The sequence below is a fragment of the Carya illinoinensis genome, chromosome 5 (genome assembly GCF_018687715.1).
Source record: "Carya illinoinensis cultivar Pawnee chromosome 5, C.illinoinensisPawnee_v1, whole genome shotgun sequence".
Classification (NCBI taxonomy): Eukaryota; Viridiplantae; Streptophyta; class Magnoliopsida; order Fagales; family Juglandaceae; genus Carya; species Carya illinoinensis.
In genome coordinates, this window is record NC_056756.1 from 47,375,657 (window position 1) to 47,398,282 (window position 22,626).

The following is a 22,626-nucleotide window of genomic DNA, read 5'->3' on the forward strand; positions in this document are numbered from 1 at the left end:
AAAGGCTTGAATCTCTTTAAAGAGAACGAGATTTTCATGTATCGGTCTAAACTGATTTCATTTAAATGTTAATTTGAATGTAATTTTTATTATATTACTGTACATTTTACTAACACTTAGTTATACTTAAAACTTCCCTAACAAGATTACAAAAGTGATCAGACAGAGACTCGTTAGTTGTTATTATCTCTTTCAATGTCAAGGGGCTTGTCTTCTACAAATGATATATAGTGGTTGAGCCCGTCTTATATGGGACGTTGATTAAGCGCAATATTTAAACCAGTGATTTCTACCTTGCGTATATTGACCGAAGTAAAAAAAAAAGATTGAGACTACTTTGGTTCTTGTTTAAAAGAAAAATAAAATGTTTTTTCATTCAAAAAAATAAAAAGATATTTTTAAAACTAAGACGTTTATCGAAAACCCATTTTTTAATAGTATAGAAAATTAATTATAGGCTTTCATAGTACATAATAACGTTGCCACCTCGTATAGATATATTGTATCCTAGCAATTTATAAATGTGAGACCCACTTGTTAGGTGATTGAAGAAAAAAGCTCCACGGTCGAGAGGACCTCCGCCAGTAATGTGGATTGGGATTATCGTTCTAAATCTAAATGAAGAAAAGTATGATGTTGATGGTCAAGTCATTAAATTTGAAATGTCGTGCACTGATTAATTAAGCAGGTGGTGGACGTACGTGAATAAGATGTCCATTGACTTGAAAAATCAGCACTAGTACTGAATTAAGCATGTTTTCAACAACCCATCAATATCTAGGAAATCCCTTAGAAACTGTTGGGATTTATAAGTGTTTGCATGTAAACAAATTGAATTCATAAATATGTGGTTAGACTTTAGGAGTGCTGGATGTATGATCTAATTTTATTCAAACATGACTTGAGTTTACTATCAAGTTACATTTTATATTTAGGAATAATTTATTTATTTCTTGTTGTACGTTTGGAGTACCTAAGGGGCTTTGTGGATAGGGAGATGAGATGGTTTTAGATAAAAGTTGAAAGTTAAATAAAATATTATTTCCTAATATTATTATTATTTTAGAATTTGAAAAAATTGCATTGTTTATTATACTTTGTGTTAGAATTTAATAAAGTAGTAATAATGAGATAAGATAAGATGAGATGGTTTTTGAATCCAAACAACTCTTAAAAGAAAAGTAATGTGGAGGTAACACTCTCCTTGTTGTACATCATTGATACCCTTGTAAAAACATCACCCAAAAGTTTGAAATAAATAAAAAAAATAATAGAATAAAATAAATAAAAAAAGAGATTTTACTTTATATAATTTATAAAAAAAGAGATTTTAATATTTTTCAAGACCTACGAAAGATAATGTGCTTACTAGATAAAATATTTATAAATTCACATTTTATATAGTAAAGATTCTAATTCGGAGAAAGAACTAATTCAGGTAGCCTGCATGTGTCGATACCAGTATATATGTGAGATCCACTTGCATGTTAGGCCTCGACCTGACAATAATGTGGATTCAAAAGTGGCCAGTGCATTAATTAGTAATATAATTAAATGAATTAAATTAAGTTTAAAATTGTTGGAGCCAATCTCGGCCAGCTTATGATCATGATCTAGTGGTTTTGTAATGGCCAAGTTTCCTTTTATATTATATTTATTCTAAAATCTTCTTCAGTAGAAAAAATCAAGCGGTATATATAGCATGTAGAAAATTAATTTAACGAATGATATATAGGAATTACAATTTTAAAAATTATCCGATTAATGCATAGATATGGCACTCGTGATTGTCATATTTTCCGCTGAGATATATAGCCTTGCTTAAAGCAAATCGAGCCACCGCTCGCCCAATGCAGTTGTTGCAAGTAGTGAATATATATGGTTCGACTTGCAAACCAATGTGATTAATTGACTAAATGTTTACGACTAGAAAAACCAGCACCGGTATTATTGGAGCATGTTTTATATGACCCATGATCAATATGATCTAGAAGTTACATGGAACATGTTAGGAATTATTTATAAGGTGGTGGTGTAAATAAATTGAATTTCGTACGGGATTAGCCTTCAGCTAGTACCGGTGGATGGTCAAATTTTATTTGTTTCATTTTATTTAAACATGACAAGTCGAATTAGAAATTTTTATTATCGAATTATATTTTATATTTATGAACATTTTATTTTTCCTAGTGAGTTGGAATCAGAGGCAAGGTGGGGAACTTTGTGCATTTTCTAAATGATGTGTTTTTTTTAGCAACTTAGCATAAGGATGTGTTTTTTTTACTATTTACAATATAATAACTTTGTGCATTTTCAACTTTCTTAAAACCTGTATCGGCAGTGTATACAATTAGTCCGCATCTTTTGGAAAAATAAACATAATATATATAATCTTTTTGTAAATATATTTTTACACATTTGATTATATATTTATATAAAAAAATTTATAACTTAAATAGATTATAGATAAATCCAATACCATACTAATATGTATTAATTATTAGAAAATAAGTAATGTACTTATACTATAATATAAGTATATACTATAATATAAATAGACTAATATATAGTTTAATATATGTAAAGATCATATTATTATTAACATAGATAATACATAAACCAAAAAAAGGGGATCAGACTAGACCGAAACTTAAAAAACTATAAATTTTGGTCTCAGTGATGAATCTATCTGATATCGGTTCTTAAATTTTTAAAAACTAATATAAATTGGTTCGATTTTTAAAAAAGGTCTAAAATTATACCAAATTGGACTGGTTACATCATATATTTGAATCATAATTTAAAATCTATTCTCATTAGGTTAATACTAATATCATAAGGTGAATCCATAACTTAATATATAACAAACAACTAATTCATAGCATTGAGTCATTGCCCTTAATGACTAATGGGTCATGTATAATACGTTGCAACATACTATACCATACAAAATGGGAATCTTGACTAAAGAATTTGTCTACCATGATGGTACTTGTCAATACTGATTAGTCCCTTCCAAACTACTAGATTTTATCTGAAACAAATATGATCATATCAAGTTCATAGAAAAGAAACAACCTTGAATTCCTTTACGATTGCAAAATCAAAAGCAATAATGCTCAACTACAACAAGATTTCAAAACAAAATATAAACAATTAACTTAATTTGATTCGGGGATAACCTCCAAATCTTGACCTAAACGCGTGGTAGGTTTCCGTGCTTGAACTTTTGTAGGGCCTGAGGAGGCAAAAGGATTAGGAGGCATGATTAATTTATCTTCTTCTCCTTCCAACATTTGAACTACAAGTTTCATGGAAGGGCGATCCATTGGGTGCCATTGTATGCACCATAGTCCGACAATTGCAAGTTTCTCTACAATTTTAGTATATCCATCATCTTCGATAAAGACTCTTAACTCTTCTTTTTGTTCTAAAAGATTATAAATCCATTCTGGAAAGTAGACCTTGCTAGTGCTTTCCACTGTGACATCAACATTTCTCTTCCCTCCAACAATTTCAAGTAGCAACATTCCAAAACTATAAACATCTGCTTTATACGACACATTCCCAAAGTTTCTAGAGAACACTTCAGGTGCAATATACCCCATGGTCCCTCTGCCCGTAGTCATAGATACTACACTCTGATCCTTGGAACACAATTTTGCAAGACCAAAATCAGAAATTTTTGGATTAAAGTTATCGTCAAGCAAAACATTGTGGGGTTTGATGTCAAAATGGAGGATTTGGTGGTCACATCCTTGGTGAAGATATTCAATTCCTTTTGCAATGCCGATGGCAATATCTTGCAACTTGTCCCATCCAAGAAAACGGTTCTTGACATTTGCTGAAAATATGAACTTCTCTAGTGAGTAATTTGATAAAAACTCATAAACTAGTGCTCGGCTAAATCCATCAGCACAAAAGCCAACAAGGCGAACCACATTAACATGGTGAATTCTACCCATTATTCCTACTTCATTTATGAATTCTTCACCATTTTCCTTGGAACTGTTGTTCAGGATCTTCACGGCAACATGAATTTGATTGGAAAGTTTTCCTTTGAATACTGTACCGTATGCTCCTTGGCCCAACTTCTCTGCAAACTGATTTGTAATCTTTTTAATATCAGCATACGAGTATCTCGTCGGCTGGAAATTTCTATAATCCTCCAGGAACTTTTCAATCTTTGCCCGATATTCTTTTTCTACCATATAATTAATATAGAGACGTTGAAGAGCAAAGACCACCAGTACTAGTACAAGAAATGAACCTAAGACAGCACCTGCATATTGAAGAATCGTGAGTGATCAAGAAGTCCTATATCTCATGATTTTGCCCGATGATGAAAGTGTCATGATATAAACGAGGGACACTTACCAGCGGTGACTAGTTTTGTTGATGACGTACCTGCGAAATGTTTTAACATATCAGATTCTCATCATGCTTGTGAAATTAAAAAACAGAGAGATTATTTATTATTCACAACCGGCATCGGTCTTTATTTATTATTATTTTCTAATTTTAGTTTTTTTCCAAATTTCAGGAATAACGTTCATGATAAACACTTCAATATATGCGTGTGTGTGTATATATGTATATATATATTTAATTTCATTTTTCTTTGGTGCAAAATTAAATTTTTGTTAATTAATGCAGAAAATTCGCCGCTGCAGATGAGCATTGGTAAGCTAGGCATTAATAAAAGTGTGAATAAATTGAGTACAAAGTTGTAAATTACATAGAATAGGATATATACCTTTCGCTTCATCTGGTATTCTGGACCAATTCATGTAAATAGTTGGATAATCGTTGTCTAACAAATAACTTGGGATCGATCTAACGTCATAAATCCTTCTACAAGGGGGTAAGGGAAATTCGACGATGGAATATTCATAACCCAAGGCATGAACTTGGTGGTTAGGGCCACTAAGACAAGAGATCCAAGTGTATCTATCTTCTTCTGTTTTTTTACGGGAACAACCGAAAAAGGCATAGTCAGCTAAAGGGTAATCTGCTGCGAACTGGAAAGGCGAGGAAGGTAAATTGAGATCCCGAATATCTCTTAGAAAGCAACGGTGTGGATGATACAATTGGATTCTCCGAGATTTGTAGTCAATGTTTTCGACAAACAGTTCTACTGAATCCGGTAGGTGGAGCACCGTTTGATTTTTATCAGTGCAGGACAGAAGAAACCCAGAAAAGCCACAGTGGTCTGGGTGTCGGTCTTTAAGTCGGAAAGGAAATCGGACGGCTGGGCCGTGGCTTGCACACCGTGAATCAGCACACTCATTTCGGCCTTGTACGTGGGCGGGTAAGATGAAAATTACCACAAACAAGAAGGAGGAGATGATCATCATTGCCATTTCTTATAAGCAAATATTTTGTATCTGTTTTATGGAAGGAAGGTTTCTCAGCCTCTCAAAGGAAAACAGATATATTTGTACTGTCAATTATTTGGATTTAAAAGATATTTTAAAACAAGCAGAAAGAAGACTCACATTTTTATGACTCAGTCAATCATTTGGTTCTCATTATGTGACGCATGTGCTTACGCCCAAGTATACACGGCCAAAGATTTCCAAAATGAAGGAATTTCTTAAAGGCGTTTCTAATTAACAAAAAATAATTGTTCAAAACCTCAATTCACCCAAATCTTATTTCTCTGAATAGATAGTTTAATCTCAGGATTTTTTGCAATAGTTGTGATGCCATATTCGCAAATTCTGGGCCAAATTAGGAGACCGTAGAAATACATATTACTTTATAATTTTATATGCATACAATTCTTTTGAAATTTTATTTTGGACAAATCGATCGGAGAGTTGATGATGGCCAATGCATGGGCTTCACTACTCTTTATAGAAGAATTGATGGTCTTAATTACTTAAAAATTCCCTAACAAAGATTAATAAAGTTATCTCTTTCAATTATTTAAATGGATTTGATTATTTTTTTAGGATTAAATTCTAGACGGCTTATATAAATTGAGACTTAAAGAAAAATTTTATTTATTTTTAAATTTTTAATATAATAATAGGATGCAAATTGTATTTTTAAATCTATAATTTTGAAGCTTCTTTAAAAATCATTATTCTAATTTTTGAGATACAAGAAGGTTGTAATAGAAATAAAAATATGCCGAAGAATGAAAAAGAAAATGAGATAAATTATGATTAGAGAGTTGTGATAATGTCATCTGTTTTCTCAAAAAAAAAAAAAAAAAAAAATACAGTTTTGAGTCTTTTTTTATTTATTATATTCTTTTTATGCACAGTTTACATACTTTTCTTTAGGTTTTCTATTTTATTATTATGTTGCCACTTTTTTGCAAAAATGTATAGGAAAATCAATTTGAGGGGCCTTTGCCTAAGTCATCTGCCCCTTGAGCGGTCCCTTATTAAACCTAGTTTTGATGGATCATGCCAACCTTAGTTTTTAAATAAATTTATATATGTATACCATTTTAAGCAAAGAATAATAAAAATAAAAATACAAAAAATATATCTGAAATATATATAAATATTTATAGTCTTTCATTCCCTCCGAAGCACCTCTTCTCTCCATTTTGTCCAATTAGGAAAGTACAATATCATTTAAAAAAAAAAAGATATATGATCAATAAAAAAGATCAATTTTTTAAAACATAACTATTAGAAAGTAATATTTTAAAAATAAGATAAATAGAAAGAGAAAAAGAAAAAAGATAATTTTTAAAACAAAGAAATGAAAATATTATACAATCAAACAACTTTTTTCGAGGATTTTGTATATTTTGTATAAAACCAAAATCATATATATTTTGTATAACCTCACATTGGATTAGTCAAAATAATAATATAATATTATTTTTTAATAATAATATTGTATTATTTTTTTCATATTTTGCAACTACATTTACTATATGTTAATTGTTTAGAAAAAACTATATGTTAATTAATAATTTAATTTTTACTTAAATTATTTGTTTCCCAATTATTATTTTTTCTTAACCTATTTTTTTCATCTTCAATTATTATTACTTCCTCTATTTTTGCAAGAGATACAAGGTCAGTTGGATATTAAAGTGGAGCTACGATTGTAATAGTGATTTACTAGTCCGACATTAGTTTGTCAAGTGGTGGAACATATTTCCTAACACAAAATGTTATTGAGGAATTTTCATCTGCTAAACATATAACTTTGCCTAAATATCCAAACAATCAGGCCATTACTTCTGCTAAATCTTAGAAATTTTTTGGAAGACTCAGTAAAAACTACTAAACTTGATTTAAAACTGAAAGGTGTTTTTACCTTCTCTCATGTTACTCTTGCTTATTATACTATCAAGGATATTGATGTATACAAAGGTAAAGCCATAAAAGAATAAGCTGATTAAGAAGAAGAAGATACTTCATCTCTATCTCTAACAGTTTCAGATATGGTTGCTCCTATTCATCACAACTAGCTTACTATAATTAATAGAGTTTTTGAAATTGATTTAATTGCTTTATATAACGAATATATTGATAGCAATGACTTTATAATTTCTTGAATGAGCTCAAAATTATATTATTCAAAGTTCAATCCGAAATGAAAAAAACTCTAGTCATGAACTTATAAAATTACAAAAGGGCAAACTGGTATTTAAGCAATATTTTGAAATACCTGACTAGCCTGTAAAAGCACTTCACTTATCCTTATTCCTTTCCCTGCTGCGTTTTGACTCTAAGGTTTAAGGTAATGCGCCGATCCTACCGTAAAATACTTGCATTTTCCTCATGGGCCTCGAGAGAGACAAAATGACTGATAATTGTGATAATTTATCTTATAGGTTTCCCAATTCTTTCTTTCTTATTTTGTTGCTTTCAATGTCATTCTCTTTTTCAGGAAAACAATTTGGGTCGTTTATTATTTTTCTTCCCTTCGGTGTCATATTAAGAAAATCAATTTGTGGGGCCTTGACTAGGGGTGGAGCCTTCGACAATTGCCTAAGTCACCTGCCCGTTGAGCCGGCCCTAATTAAACTTAGTTTCTTAAAACCTGTGTCAGCAAGGTATTCAATTAGTCCGCAGCTTTTGATTCATTCATTCAACCAATCCGTTCAACTTGACTTTGATTAATTCCTTGAAGATGCGAGTATTTAAAAAACTTAAACAATTAATTGGAAACGAGCTAGTTACTTGTAATGGCTTACATTTGATCAGTTAAAATTAGCTTGAGGTTCTTGTCAAAACTATGTAGTGAACAAATTCTTATGCTCTAATTTAGGGCTGAGCACCGATTCAACCGGAGTTTGGATTTGGCCTCCTCTGACTCTGACTCCGACTTTATCGGAGGCCGAATCCGACCTCCGACTCCGACTCCGACTCCGCTTACATCCCACTCCGCTCCGACTCCGACTCCGACTTGTCGGAGCGGAGTCGGAGTTGGGCTTTTTTTTAGACTTTTTTCTTTGACCCAATTAACATTTCAATTTTACAATTTGTAACTCTAATCGGATTTAGGCTTCTATATCAATTTTTTTAAAAAATATAATTTGAGATTTCTAATTTATCTAACCAAAATTATCACATTAGAAAATAAAACTAAATTCAAAATCTATCACTATAAAAAATAAAACTAAACTCAAATGTGCAACCAAAATTAAAAACTAAATTAAAACTAAATACACGTTAAAATTACATAACCAAAATGACAACCTAAAATTAAAAATACATAACCAAAATTAAAACCTAAAATTAAAAATACATAACCAAAGGTCCAAAATTACAACCTAAAATTAAAAATACATAACCAAAGGTCCAAAAAATGTCATTTTTCAACTTGTGCCTAAAAAAAAAGAACAAAATTAGTAAAGAAATAAGACACCATATAAATTTATAAAAATAAAGAAAGCAAAATTGAAATAAGATACCAGAAACAAGATTGTCAATCCTCTTCACGAAGTATGCTGGCCATAGAATTGGCTAATTCTGCATTAAGATGTTAAAGTATAGGAAATTAGTATTACAAAATGTTAAAATCAACTCATATAACAACTTAAAAAAATCTCTAAATACATTACCTGAGTCTAGCTTATAGCTCTCTGCATCATCAATGGCTTCAGAATAATTTTGACTCAAGCATATGGGAGTAGACTTCAACCAATTTTGCGAGCACACGAGAGCTTCTACAGTTCTAGGAGCCAAAGAGCCAAAGATCCAGGACACGGCCTCCTGTGCTAAATGTTGACTCAAATGCAACGGTGGTGATAGGAATGACCAATATATCTCTTGCCATTAGAGCAAGAACTGGATACTTGGTGGAGTTGACTTTCCACCAATTTAAAATATTAAAACTCCCCGTAGGAATCTCAATGTTCTCCAACAAATACCGCTCTAACTCCGACTTACAATCCATCAAGGATACTGTATGCTCTTTATGGAACTCCCTCAAAAAATCCAAGGGATCATAGTCTGTAACTGTACTACTACTCCTCATTGATGCACTAGCTTCACCGCTTTGAGTTTTGTTAGCACCAGTTACGCACCCACCACCAAACTCTACATATGCCTCATACAAATATTCCATATCCCTCTTGAGGAGTGCAACAAATTCCTCACCCTTCTCCTCACCCAATGTTTTCTTGAACCAATATGCTTGAGTAACCAATTTGAACTGCGGATCAAGAATAGCAGCAATAAACAACAACCGATTTATTTTTTCAAGATCACCCCAATATTTATTATACTTTGTCTTCATTCTGAAAGCCATTGAACTCAAACGTCGATTACTATTGTCACAAAAAATATTCAAGTGTTTATGAATGACAATAAACTCTTGGACATAATTATTTGATGTGACATATAGTGTACCAAAAATGCGCAATGTAACACCATTAAATATTTGAAGAAACTTCGAAAAGTTTCTTATGGTCTCCCAATCATCCGGCCCAGGAGCTCCTAGACCCTTTTCCCATGTCCATCCTCAGACAAATAAACTCGTAAGTAGGGATCTTCATCAAGCAAAAGTTGGAAGGCTTTTTGATACTTCTCAGCCACGTCCAACATAAGAAAAGTCGAATTCCATCTAGTAGGCACGTCAAGAGTCAAAAAACTAGAGTATTGAACTTTTGATCTATCAACACAAGACTTGAAAGTGGCAAGTCTTTGGGGAGAAGACTTCACATACTTAATCAAATTTCGGACCCTTACAATTGAGTCATCAACATCTTTCAAACCTTCACTCACAATAAGGTTTAAGATGTGTGCCGTACATCTCATGTGAATAAACTCGTGACTTGCTATACAATCCGCACTTCCTATTTCCCTTGTTCTCAACCAATCAATAGCGGAGTCGTTAGAGGTAGCATTATCCACTGTAATTGTGAGGATTTTGTCAATGCCCCAATCAAGCATACACTCCTCCAACTCCCTCCCAATCGTTGCCCCCTTATGGTCGCTAATCCAAACAAATGAAATGATCCGCTTATGCAACTTCCAATTATTATCAATAAAGTGAGCGGTCACACACATGTAATTAATATTTTGGATAGAAGTCCAAGTGTCGGTGGTCAGGCATACTCTTTGTTTGGTGGTCAAAAACATTTTCTTCAAGCTATCATTCTTTCTCAAGAATACCCTCATGCAGTCACGCATTACGGTAAATCGAGAAGGAATAGGAAACCTCGGATCAAGGGCTTTAACAAATTCCTGAAACCTTTCTCCCTCAACAAATCTAAATGGTAGCTCATCCACTATCACCATCCTAGCAAGGGCAGCTCAGATTTTTTTCTCATTATATTTGGCCATCCCTAAGGTCTTCTCCCCTTCCCTTCCTTCACTTCTTGCTTCCGGGACCAAGAATGTTTGACTCTTGTCCAATTTACTCTTACGGTTTTTGGGGCAAAGTTGGATGTGTGTTTTCATGGCCGAAGTGCCTTGCCTTTTGGGATGGCATTTCCATTGCCTATGACAATGATTACAAGTAGCTATAGGCTCTTCGGGATCACAATCGGGCACTCTTGTGAAGTGGGACCATACCTCAGACCTATTCTTAATATTTCTACTACTAGGTGGAGGGCGAGGGGTAGAATGAAAGGCACTAGGAGTACCTACCGAAGAGCCTATTGGTCCGCTAGACTCATCAACTATTGGACTGGGAATATCAATCGGTTGTTCTGGGGCTGGAATGCCAGGACAAGATGCACCTGTGGATGTAGGAGTGTTTGTGCCTTCCATATCCATAATTTAATAACTAGAACTGTAAAACACAACAAAGAAGATGCACATAAACAAAATAAATTCATGAACTAATGTAAAGATTACTCAAGTAACTTATATGATATACATATATAGTAGTAATGAGAAAAAATGTCCTATGAATCTATAAATGTGGTTGCATCGCTCGACCCTCGCTTATCAAGGAAGATCCTACAGCCAACTCAACGCCAGCTCACGTTCAACAGATATAGTAAAATCAGCAAAGATTTGTGGAAGCATAATTCTAGGATCAGTTTCTTATTTGGTTGTAACTTTCTGTAAATATAGAATTTACGTTACTGCTTTCCATAGTTAGATTGTTCAAATGCTTTGTATAAAAACCTGCTATGTACATCAATATATTTCAATGAGATTTAGAATTCTCAAAAGCCAACAGCAGTGTTAATCCTTTACATGGTATCATTGAGTCGGTCTCTAACGAGATATACTTTCCTTCCGAAATGAATACACTTCCTGGGTCCTCCTCTGTCAATCCGATTATTACCATCAACGCTTCCACTACCATCAATGAAAAACTTACGCCTGCTACCTTCCCTCAATGGAGAGCCCAATTCGAAGCACTGTTAATTGGCTACAATCTCATCGATTTTGTTACCGGCAAGCTTACATGTCCGGTCATAGATGCAGAAGATTATGCCACCTCCAAAGCAGCGAATTCCCACTGGATTCGCCAAGATAAACTAATCCTCCATGCTCTCCTTGCGTCCACTTCCCCTGCCATCACTCCACTTCTTGCATCCTGTAAAACCTCCCATAATGCTTGGACAACACTCACTCGTCTATATGTAGGAAAATCCAGAACCCGTGCGATGCAACTCAAGGAGAATCTTACATTGCACACTCGTGGCAGTCGTTCGGTCACTGACTTTCTGCATGCAGTCAAGATAATCGCAGATGAGCTTGCGATTATTGATCATCCCATTTCGGATGATGATTTAACTCTCTACATCTTAAATGGATTGGGTCCCGAGTTCCGTGAAATTGTTGCACCAATTCGTGCTCGAGAATCCTCTCTAAACTTTGAGGAACTTCATGATCTCCTTGTTGGTCATGAAAATTATCTTCGGCGACTGGAAACCAACTCGGTCTGGAGGAACAAACAACAATGAAAGCCAGCATCGTTCATCCTCCACCAACAAAAGCTGAGACAACAAAAAAAGGTGGGCTTCGAATTCGGGTCCCATAAAATTCAAACCCAAGTGCCAACTATGTGACCAAGTGGGCCATACGGCCAAAACTTGTTCCAAACTTGGATCCAGTCCTGTCACTGCCAACTGTGCAGCGTCCAATACGTCCAAAGATCACAAATGGCTGGTTGATTCCGCCGCATCTCACAACATGACAACGGATCTTTCCAATCTTTCGATTCACTCTGAATATGATGGTACTGATGAAGTAGTAATTGGAGATGGGTCAGGTTTGCCTGTATCTCATGTTGGTTCATTATCTTTTACATCGTCTAATCGTATTTTTCATCTCAAAGATACTTTATGTGTTCCCACCATCAAAAAAAATTTAATCTCTGTTCATAATTTCACCAAACATAATGATGTTTATCTTGAATTTCATCCCTCTTATTTTTTGGTGAAGGATCGGATCACGGGGGCGACACTACTTAAAGGCGCATGTGAAGATGGTGTGTACTCCTTGCCGGAGAAGCTAGCTATGGCATCCAAAAAAATCACAGCCTATGTTCATGAACGTACCACCACAGATGGTTGGCACAAGAGACTTGGTCATCCATCTTCTAAAATTGTCAATCATTTAATTCGGGCTTTTTCATTACCTACCAATAAAAATGCCAATAAAGCTTTATGCAATGCGTGTTCCCAAAATAAAGCCCATTGTCAACCGTTTCATTCTCATGGTTTAACTAGTCAAGCACCACTTGAGTTAATTTATACGGATGTTTGGGGTCCCTCACATGACATTGGTCTTGATGGCTCAAAATATTATCTCATTTTTATTGACCATTACACAAAATATATCTGGCTCTATCCAATGTCTACAAAATCGAGTGTTCAAATTATTTTTCCTCAATTCCGACATCTTGTGGAAAATAGATTTAACACTCGCATCAAGAGTCTATACTCTGACAACGGAGGTGAATACATTGCTCTAAAATCCTATTTTTCGGTTCATGGTATTGGTCACTACACAACCGCCCCTCATACTCCCCAACAAAATGGCATGTCTGAAAGACGACATCGACATCTTGTTGAAACCGGTCTCACTCTTCTCACAGATGCAAATTTACCTCGCTCATAAGGCCTTTCAAACAGCTGCGTATCTAATTAATAGAATGCCCACTGCAACCTTGAATAACCGAACTCCATTTGAGAAGCTTTTTAATCAAACTCCAGATTATCTCAAACTCAAACAATTCGGTTGTCTTTGCTTCCCGTTGACCCGGCCATATAATAAACACAAGCTTGAGCCCAAAGCCAAGCCGTGTCTTTTTGTGGGCTACTCACTCTCTCAAAATGCATACCTATGCCTAGAGCCCACAACCCATCGTGTATACCACTCACGGCATGTGCTATTCGATGAAAGCAAATTCCCCTTTGCTGAACTGTGCCCTAAATCCCGTGAGAACCGGACCACTCCACCATTCTCTGCTGAAATTGATCATCCCGTATTCCTCTATCTGCCGACCAATCCGTCCCAATCCCTGCAGACCAATCAGCTCCAATCTCTGCCGACAAACACGCCTCAATCTCTGCCGCATGCTGCTCCTCCTGCATCGGGTACTCACCAGATTTCGGCGCCTCTGATGGACTCGTCTCCTCCACCGATTTCTCACCAGGTATGTGTTCCTCCCTCCTCTTTATCTGATTTGCCTATTATTTCTCCCATAAATAATCCACCCCTATCCGGTTCTGAAATACCACCTGTGACCCGAAGCCATAATATGGTAACTCGTTCTATGAATAATATTTATAGACCGAAAAGATCATTTCTGGTCACTAGGCATCCGATCCAACCCTCCTTGGAACCAAACACAGTTAGTGAGGCCCTATCTGATTCTCGGTGGAGAGATGCCATGTCCTCTGAGCTCACAGCTCTCATGCGCCATGGTACATGGCAGCTGGAAATTCCTCCACACGGATGCAATATTATTGGATGCAAGTGGGTTTTTCGGATAAAAAGGTTGGCTGATGGTTCAATTGAACGGTATAAAGCGCGATTAGTCGCCAAGGGTTTCAATCAACGACCCGGTCTGGACTATAAAGAAACTTTTAGTCCCGTAGTGAAACCCGTTACCATCCGTACTGTGTTGTCCATTGCTGTAATAAATGGTTTGTCACTTAGACAACTTGATGTCAATAATGCGTTTCTGCATGGACATCTTACGGAAAAAGTATACATGAAGCAGCCCCCTGGCTTTCGGGACCCAGAAAAACCAGACCATGTTTGCTGTCTTCGCAAGGCTATATACGGTCTCAAACAAGCACCCCGTGCTTGGTATTCTGCTCTTAAGCAAGCACTGATTCAGTTTGGATTTCTGAATACCAAGTTTGACTCTTCTCTGTTTGTTTACACTGCTGGTTCAATACTTGTCTATTGCTTAGTGTATGTTGATGATTTAGTCATCACAAGAAATGATTCAAACTTTGTGGCAAATATTATTACTCAGCTTGGCCAAAAATTTTCCATCAAAGATCTGGGTCCCCTGCATTTCTTTCTTGGTATTGAAGTTATTCCTACAAGTCATGGACTGTTCTTAACACAGCATAAATATGTCCGTGATCTCTTGGCTAAAACAAACATGGATTGCGCTGAGGATGTTACAACTCCATTATCAACCTCGGTTGATCTAAAATTGGATGATGGCACTTCAGCAGTAGATTCAACTGAGTATCGTCGTGTCATTGGAGCCCTGCAGTATCTCTCTCTAACTCGACCTGACATCAGCTTTGCAGTCAACAAGTTATCTCAGTTCATGCATCGTCCCACACTGACTCACTGGACAGCCACAAAACGATTACTTCGTTACTTGAAGAACACAATCTTTCATGGCATAACCATTCAAAAAAACATCAGTCCAACACTTACATGCTTTTCTGATGCTGACTGGGCAGGAAATCTGGATAATAGAAGTTCCACCTCCGCTTACCTCATTTTACTTGGTACCAATCTCATCTCATGGAGTTCAAAGAAACAACGAGCAATTGCAAGGTCATCCACCGAAGCTGAATATAGGGCGCTGGCCACTGCAACATCTGAGTCTATGTGGATACTTTCACTGTTTCAAGAAATGAAGTTCACACTCAAACAGCCACCCTTATTGCTTTGTGACAATTTAGGTGCCACACACCTTAGCTTCAATCCAATTCAGCACTCAAGAATGAAGCATATTCAGATAGACCTTCATTTCGTCAGGGATTTGGTTCAAAAAAATGTTCTTCAAGGGCGACATGTCCATACCAATGATCAGCTGGCAGACTTACTCACAAAGCCTCTCTCGCGTCAAAAAACAGATCTACTCAAAACCAAGATCGGACTTACTGATGGCAGCCCGTTCTTGCGGGGGCGTATCAAGGAAGATCCTACAGCCAACTCAACGCCAGCTCACGTTCAACAGATATAGTAAAATCAGCAAAGATTTGTGGAAGCATAATTCTAGGATCAGTTTCTTATTTGGTTGTAACTTTCTGTAAATATAGAATTTACGTTACTGCTTTCCATAGTTAGATTGTTCAAATGCTTTGTATAAAAACCTGCTATGTACATCAATATATTTCAATGAGATTTAGAATTCTCAAAAGCCAACAGCAGTGTTAATCCTTTACACGCTCGACACCGAGCTCGAGCGAACTCAGGCAGAGTGTGCCGCTCGGCCCTCGCTCGACACTGAGCTCGAGCGAACTCAGGCAGAGTGTGCCGCTCGACCCTCGCTCGACACTGAGCTCGAGCGAACTCAGGCAGAGTGTTCCGCTCGACCCTCACTCGAGCGAACTCAGGCAGAGTGTGTCGCTCGACCCTCGCTCGACACTGAGCTCGAGCGAACTCAGTGCTTACTGGGTTAAAAGCTTCTGCTTAGTGCTTACTAGAAGAATGGGAAAAAACCTAATATCCACACAACAATCCTAAAATCCACAACTATCCAGCGATTCCAGCACACAAACAAACCTAATATCCACAACTATCAAGAAAATGAACAAAAATAATGCAAAAATAGTTAAGATATACAAATTATAGAGAGATAAAGAGAGAGAGAGGCACCTCGATTTTGCAAAGAATGGGCTTTCAGAGGGGCGACGGAGGTCGGAGGGACGACAGAGGAGCGACAGGTTCATGGGTTCAGATGAGAGGTACAGGTTCTAACTTCTGTCGGTGAAGGTTGAGATGAGAGGTGAGGCACTGAGGAGTGAGGAAGAAATCTGATTCAGCGAAGGGGGTGGGGAGGGGAGGGAATTCCCGGGGGGGGGGGGGGGGGGGGGGGGGGGGGGGGAAGTGAAAACCCTAATGGGTTGCACAGAAACGGCGCTGTTTGGGGTTAAAAATTGGGAAAAAAAAAGTTAGTAAAAATAACTTTAATAAGTTAGTAAAAATAAATTAATAAGTTAGTAAAAATATATTTAAGTTAGTAAAAATATATACTATTAAATATATTATATATTAGTAATACACTAATACTAATACTATTAGTCTATTAATATTTAGTAAATTAGTAATATTTATTAACTTATTTACTATAGTCTAATAACTAGATAGTCATCATAGTCTAGATGTAATAACTAGTAACTAATAATATCTAATAACACTAGTTACACTAGTACTAATAGATAACAACTTAAAGATACTAATTTAATATACATATAACTAATATATACTATTAAATATATTATATATTAGTAATACACTAATACTAATACTATTGGTCTATTAATATATAGTAAATTAGTAATATTTATTAACTTATTTACTATAGTCTAATAACTAGATAGTCTAGATGTAATAACTAGTAACTAATAATATGTCCATAACACTAGTTACACTAGTACTAATAGATAATAACTTAAAGATATATATTTAATATATATGTAACTAATAGTATACTATTGAACTATATTAGTAATTTACTATATACTAATAGTCTAATACTATTAGTCTATTAGTAAGTTAGTATATAGTATATAGTAAATTAGTAATATTTATTAACTTATTTACTATAGTGAATAGTCTATAACAAATATTTAATAACTAGATGTAATAACTAGTAACTAATTATATGTAATAACACTAGTTACACTAGTACTAATAGATAATAACTTAGAAGATATTAATTTAATATATATTAACTAATAGTATACTATTATATATATATATATATATTATATATTAGTAATACACTAATACTAATACTATTAGTCTATTAATATATAGTAATATTTATTAACTTATTTACTATAGTCTAATAACTTATAACTAGATAGTCTAGATGTAATAACTAGTAACTAATAATATGTGATAACACTACACTAGTAGTAAATTACTAATAGATAATAACTTAAAGAAAATAACTTAAAGATATTAATTTAATATATACAACTAATAGTATACTATTATATATATTAGTAATTTACTATATACTAATAGTCTAATACTATTAGTCTATTAGTATATAGTAAATTAGTAATATTTATTAACTTATTTACTGTAAGTTTATAACTAATAACTAGTGCTAATCGCTAGTACATTATTGGATTTAACTAATAATGTTACTATATTTATATTTATATGATTACTATATAGAAAAATACATATATTTTTTATAAAATATGTACACTAGCGGAGGAGAGTCGGAGCCGAAGGATCGGAGTCGGATCGGAGCGGAGTCGGAGTCGGATCCGACTGGACTCCGACTCCGACTTTTATCAGGAAAAAAACTCCGACTCCGACTTTTCCCGGAGCTGAGTCGGGGTCGGAGTCGGATTTTCGGATTTCTGCTCAGCCCTACTCTAATTTCTGAAGACTAACGAATGTGCTAAATAAAATATATAAAAATTCGCATTTTAATAACATTCTAAGTACTAAATCAGGCCTGCATGTGTCTATAGCAATTTATAAATTAAATGTGAGACCCACTCGTTAGATGATTGAAGAAAAAAGCTCCACAATGGAGGACGTATGCCAGTAATCATGTGGAATGAGATTATCTAAACCGAAATGAAGAAAAGTCACGACGTCGATGGTCAAGTCATTAAATTTGAAAAGTCGTGCACTAATTAATTAAGCAGGCCATGGATGTGAAAAAGATATCCATTTACTAGAAAAATCAGCAACAGTAATGAAGCATGTTTTATACATCCATCAATATCTCAAAGTTACTTGGAAAATGTAAGGATTTTATAAGGTTGTGTAGACAAATTGAATTCGCATGTTGCTATACTTTATGAGAGGTACTCGATGGTCTAACTTTATACCAACATGAGTGGACTTTGAATTTATTATCGAGTTGCATTTTATATTTTGAAATAATTTATATATTTTTTAGAAGTTTAAACTTACAAGCTCATGTAACTTTTTTTTCAACAAAATAACTTACAGTACTTGGCATATGTTTATCTACAAATTTTGACTAACTTTATGATTTGGTAAATTTCCTTTATATAATTTATCTATACACATTTACTAAATGATTCATTCGTGAATATAAACTCCTAATCAATAATTAGATGGCATGACTCATATAAATTACATTCATGCCATACAAAGCTGTTTTAGGCATTACATCCATCCATTTGGTATTCCGCAAAGAAGGTAAGTGTCTATCGTGGGGTAGGTTGTTTGGGCAACTGAAAGGTTGGATCCACTCTCATCCGTGAGGGAGGTTGAGTTATCGCGTGGGCTGGTCCTGCTTATCATCTCTCACGATGAGATAAGTTGTTCGAGTAGTTTGAAACTTGATCCACTCCCACCCATTGACATCATAGGAAATGTAAGTTTTGGGATTAGGCTGGTGCTGATCCTATTCTTTGTCATGACAGAGGTTGAGTAGCCGAAGGGCTAGACCCGCTTTCCCCTGGAGTCTCGCAGGTAGGTAAGTTACCAGGCAATCTAGGATTGAAGCCACTTCCGCCTATTGACGCTCACAAGAAATGTAAGTTGTCGGGCGGCCGAGGGCTGACCTTCACTCCTCCACAGGAGGGATAAAGTCGTGTACAAATTAATTAAGCAGGCCATGGACGTGAAAAAGATGTCCATTTACTAGAAAAATCAGCACCAGTAATAGAGCATGTTTTATACACCCATCGATATCTCGAAGTTACTTGGAAAATGTAAGGAATTTATAAGGTTGTGTAAACAAATTGAATTCGTACGATGCTATACTTTATGAGTGGTACTCGATGGTCTAATTTTATACCAACATGAGTCGACTTTGAATTTATTATCGAGTTGTATTTTATATTTTGAAATAATTTATATATTTTTTATAAGTTTAAACTTACTCGCAAGGTCATGTAACTTTTTTTTCAACAAAATAACTTATATAATAGTACTTGGTATATGTTTATCTACAAATTTTGACTAACTTTATGATTTGGTAAATTTCCTTTATATAATTTATCTATACACATTTACTGAATGACTCGTTCGTGAATATAAAATTCTAATTGATAATTAGAAGGCATGACTCATATAAATTTTGACTATCGACCCTCATAGGGAGATAGGTTGTATGGGCAATTGGGATTGAACTTGCTCCTGCCTATTGAAGCTCACGAGGAATGTAAGTTGTCGAGCAGCCGAGGGTTGGCCCGCACTTCATCGTGGAGGGATAAAGCTGTCTTAGGCATTACATTCATCCATTTCATATTCTGCAGAGAAGGTAAGTGTCGGACAGCTGAGCAATTGGTCCGCACTTCTCCATGGGCTGCCGAAAAGGTTGGATCCACTCTCATCCGTGAACACGTCAAGTGCAATGTACCCCATGGTCCACTCTCATCCGTGAGGGAGGTTGGATCCACTCTCATCTGTGAACACTTCAACTGCAATGTACCCATAAAGTTTATGGGTTGAAATTCAAAGATAGCATTTCCTACAAAACCAACGATGGCAGTATTTTATAGAACACAACTATATTGCATTACAGATATTCACTTTCTTGATTGAAAGTGCGCACATTGAAAACCGATTAATTAAGCATCAGAAAAAAAATCAATCCAAACTAACTTAGGTACCACGTTTTGTTTTAGAATTGGCTAATCACCAAGAACATAACTAAAAGATAGGCAAAAGAATCAAGGAGAGAAAAACAAAATACCATCACAATACTTGCCCTTAGGGCTACCATACAAAAATGAAAATCTATAAAATTTGTACTCAGACAATTCATTTATATCATACCAATCTGTAAAATAAAATGCTATATTGTAGCCATAACATTAGAACATATTACCTGTTCAAATTCGTAGCTGAACTTGGTGGGAAGTAGAAGAGCAGCCGCTGAAGCAAAAGAGTAGCTTCTATCTTACGGTCTGGCCTACGTACTATTACCAAATCTGATGGTGTCTCTTTCAAAAAGTTCGTAACAGAGATCCACGAAGAAGAAGACCCATCCAAATATCTTACGGCCTCTTGAAGACCAACACGAATGAAGACGACACTTGACCCAAACGAATGAAGACGACACTTGACTCACACGAATGAAGACTAGACCCACAAAAATACCTACACAGATCCACTTTAAGACAAGAAGATCTCGGTGCCGAGGACGAGCTTGAGTAGAAAACGACATCACGAAGCTGAACACGGCCTCAAGAAGAAGACAACGCCACGAAGCTTCAGACCAGACCACCACGACTCCACGACCCAAGCTTTTATGAGATCAAAGACCACTACAAGCTTCAAACCAGACCACCACGACTCCATGACCCAAGCTTCTATGAGATCAAAGACCACTACAAGCTTCAGACCAGAGCACCACAAAATTTCTGTGAGATCGAAGACCACCTATGCCCAGAGCACCACGAAGCCACAAACCTTTTGTGAGCATGAAGATGAGGTTGTAGAGCAGAGGACCAAGAAGCGGGAATCAGCTCTGAAGTTTTGATCTTGATCTTTTTTTCTTTTTTTTTTCTTTTTTTTTTAATCAAAAATCAGATGATGATGTGGCGACTCTGCGGCAACTATATGCGACAACTGTACGTAGCAGTCTTGGCTATGCAAATATGTTGCTGTAGCGCCATAATATATGTCATGTTATACTGCCTATATAGCTTCTATTCTTGAAATTTTGAACAAGCCCAAGGTACACCATTCATGGTCATGATTTAGTGATGCCTGGACTTCTGCATAGATATCTCAACCAATCCATTTATAGAAGACATGATTAAAATTGAAAAACACCTTACCGGATTAAATCTATAGAAGAACAAAAGGGAAGCAAAAAAGAACTCATATAATGGAGAAGAAAATAGTTTGATTGGTATAATTGAGCTCTTTACTACTCAGAAAGCCGTCAATGAGCCTCGTTGCTCCCAAGAGAACCACCACGGCCTACATTTCTTTACGTTGTTGCCATTTTTGCTACGTATAACTTATCATTATTGATCGAGTTAATTTAAGGAAATCCTTAATGAATTATATATTATTGGTACGACTGTGGAAACCCACTCTTCTCAATTATACCATTGCTCCCGCATTTCTCTTCTCAAACCATGCCCTTTATGACCTCTAGTTATCCTTGTAATGCCTCACTGCAATACTAGAGGACCTAACATTCATTACCCTTCTGCCAATCTTGGTAGCAAATCACTCATCCATCTCAATAGCTCATTATAAGCATACAATTGGAAAGAAAATTAACCAATCCTAGTTTAATATTTAAGAAATTTACAACTTATAGTCTTTTTTCTTTTAAAATAAAAGTAAAATAATGGTCCGTTGAATATATATAAAGCAAAAAAAAAAATGTTTATTTTTTTGCTAAATAAAAGCAACGTGTACGAACCAAAGCAGGATTTCTATTCAATTACTTCTTGCGAGAGAATTGTTGATAAGAAAAGTTACAATAAATAGAGCAAAGAAGGAAATATATAGATATAAATATATATATATATATATATATATATCTAACTCTCTCTCACACACACACAATATATATTTAAATTTGCCATAAAAAATCATTTCTATAAGCATCAATCTCTAAAAGATTAGAGAGTTCTGTGGACACAACCTGTAAAATTGAACAAAATAAAATCTTGTCCTTTTCTTTTTTCAAGATATTTATATGCAAACAATTCTTTTAAAATTTTATTTTAAACAAACTGGAGAGATGAATTATGATCATGGTCATACCATTGCAATTGATGATGGCCATCACTAACTAAACCCATATCAATATGCCTCACGGCCCAAGAGAATAAGACCACCCACT

The 22,626-nt window shown here is 35.2% G+C and overlaps 1 protein-coding gene across 1 annotated transcript; it reads right to left on the reverse strand.

Moving 5' to 3' along the window:
- Positions 1-3,005: 3,005 nt before the first annotated feature.
- On the reverse strand, positions 3,006-5,420 carry LOC122311463 (rust resistance kinase Lr10-like). The gene is made up of 3 exons (XM_043126018.1): positions 4,757-5,420; positions 4,378-4,407; positions 3,006-4,282 (listed from the first exon to the last, which is right to left on the reverse strand). Exons 1-3 carry the CDS (start codon positions 5,361-5,363, stop codon positions 3,162-3,164), a joined length of 1,758 nt encoding a protein of 585 aa, XP_042981952.1. The 5' UTR covers positions 5,364-5,420; the 3' UTR covers positions 3,006-3,161.
- Positions 5,421-22,626: the final 17,206 nt, after the last annotated feature.

Excerpts from the sequence above, each read along its gene's own strand:
- LOC122311463 (XM_043126018.1), bottom strand. The coding sequence starts at position 5,363 with ATGGCAATGATGATCATCTCCTCCTTCTTGTTTGTGGTAATTTTCATC. Across the intron at positions 4,408-4,756 it reads AATACCAGATGAAGCGAAAG|GTACGTCATCAACAAAACTA; the intron begins GTATATATCCTA and ends AACATTTCGCAG. Across the intron at positions 4,283-4,377 it reads AACAAAACTAGTCACCGCTG|GTGCTGTCTTAGGTTCATTT; the intron begins GTAAGTGTCCCT and ends TTCAATATGCAG.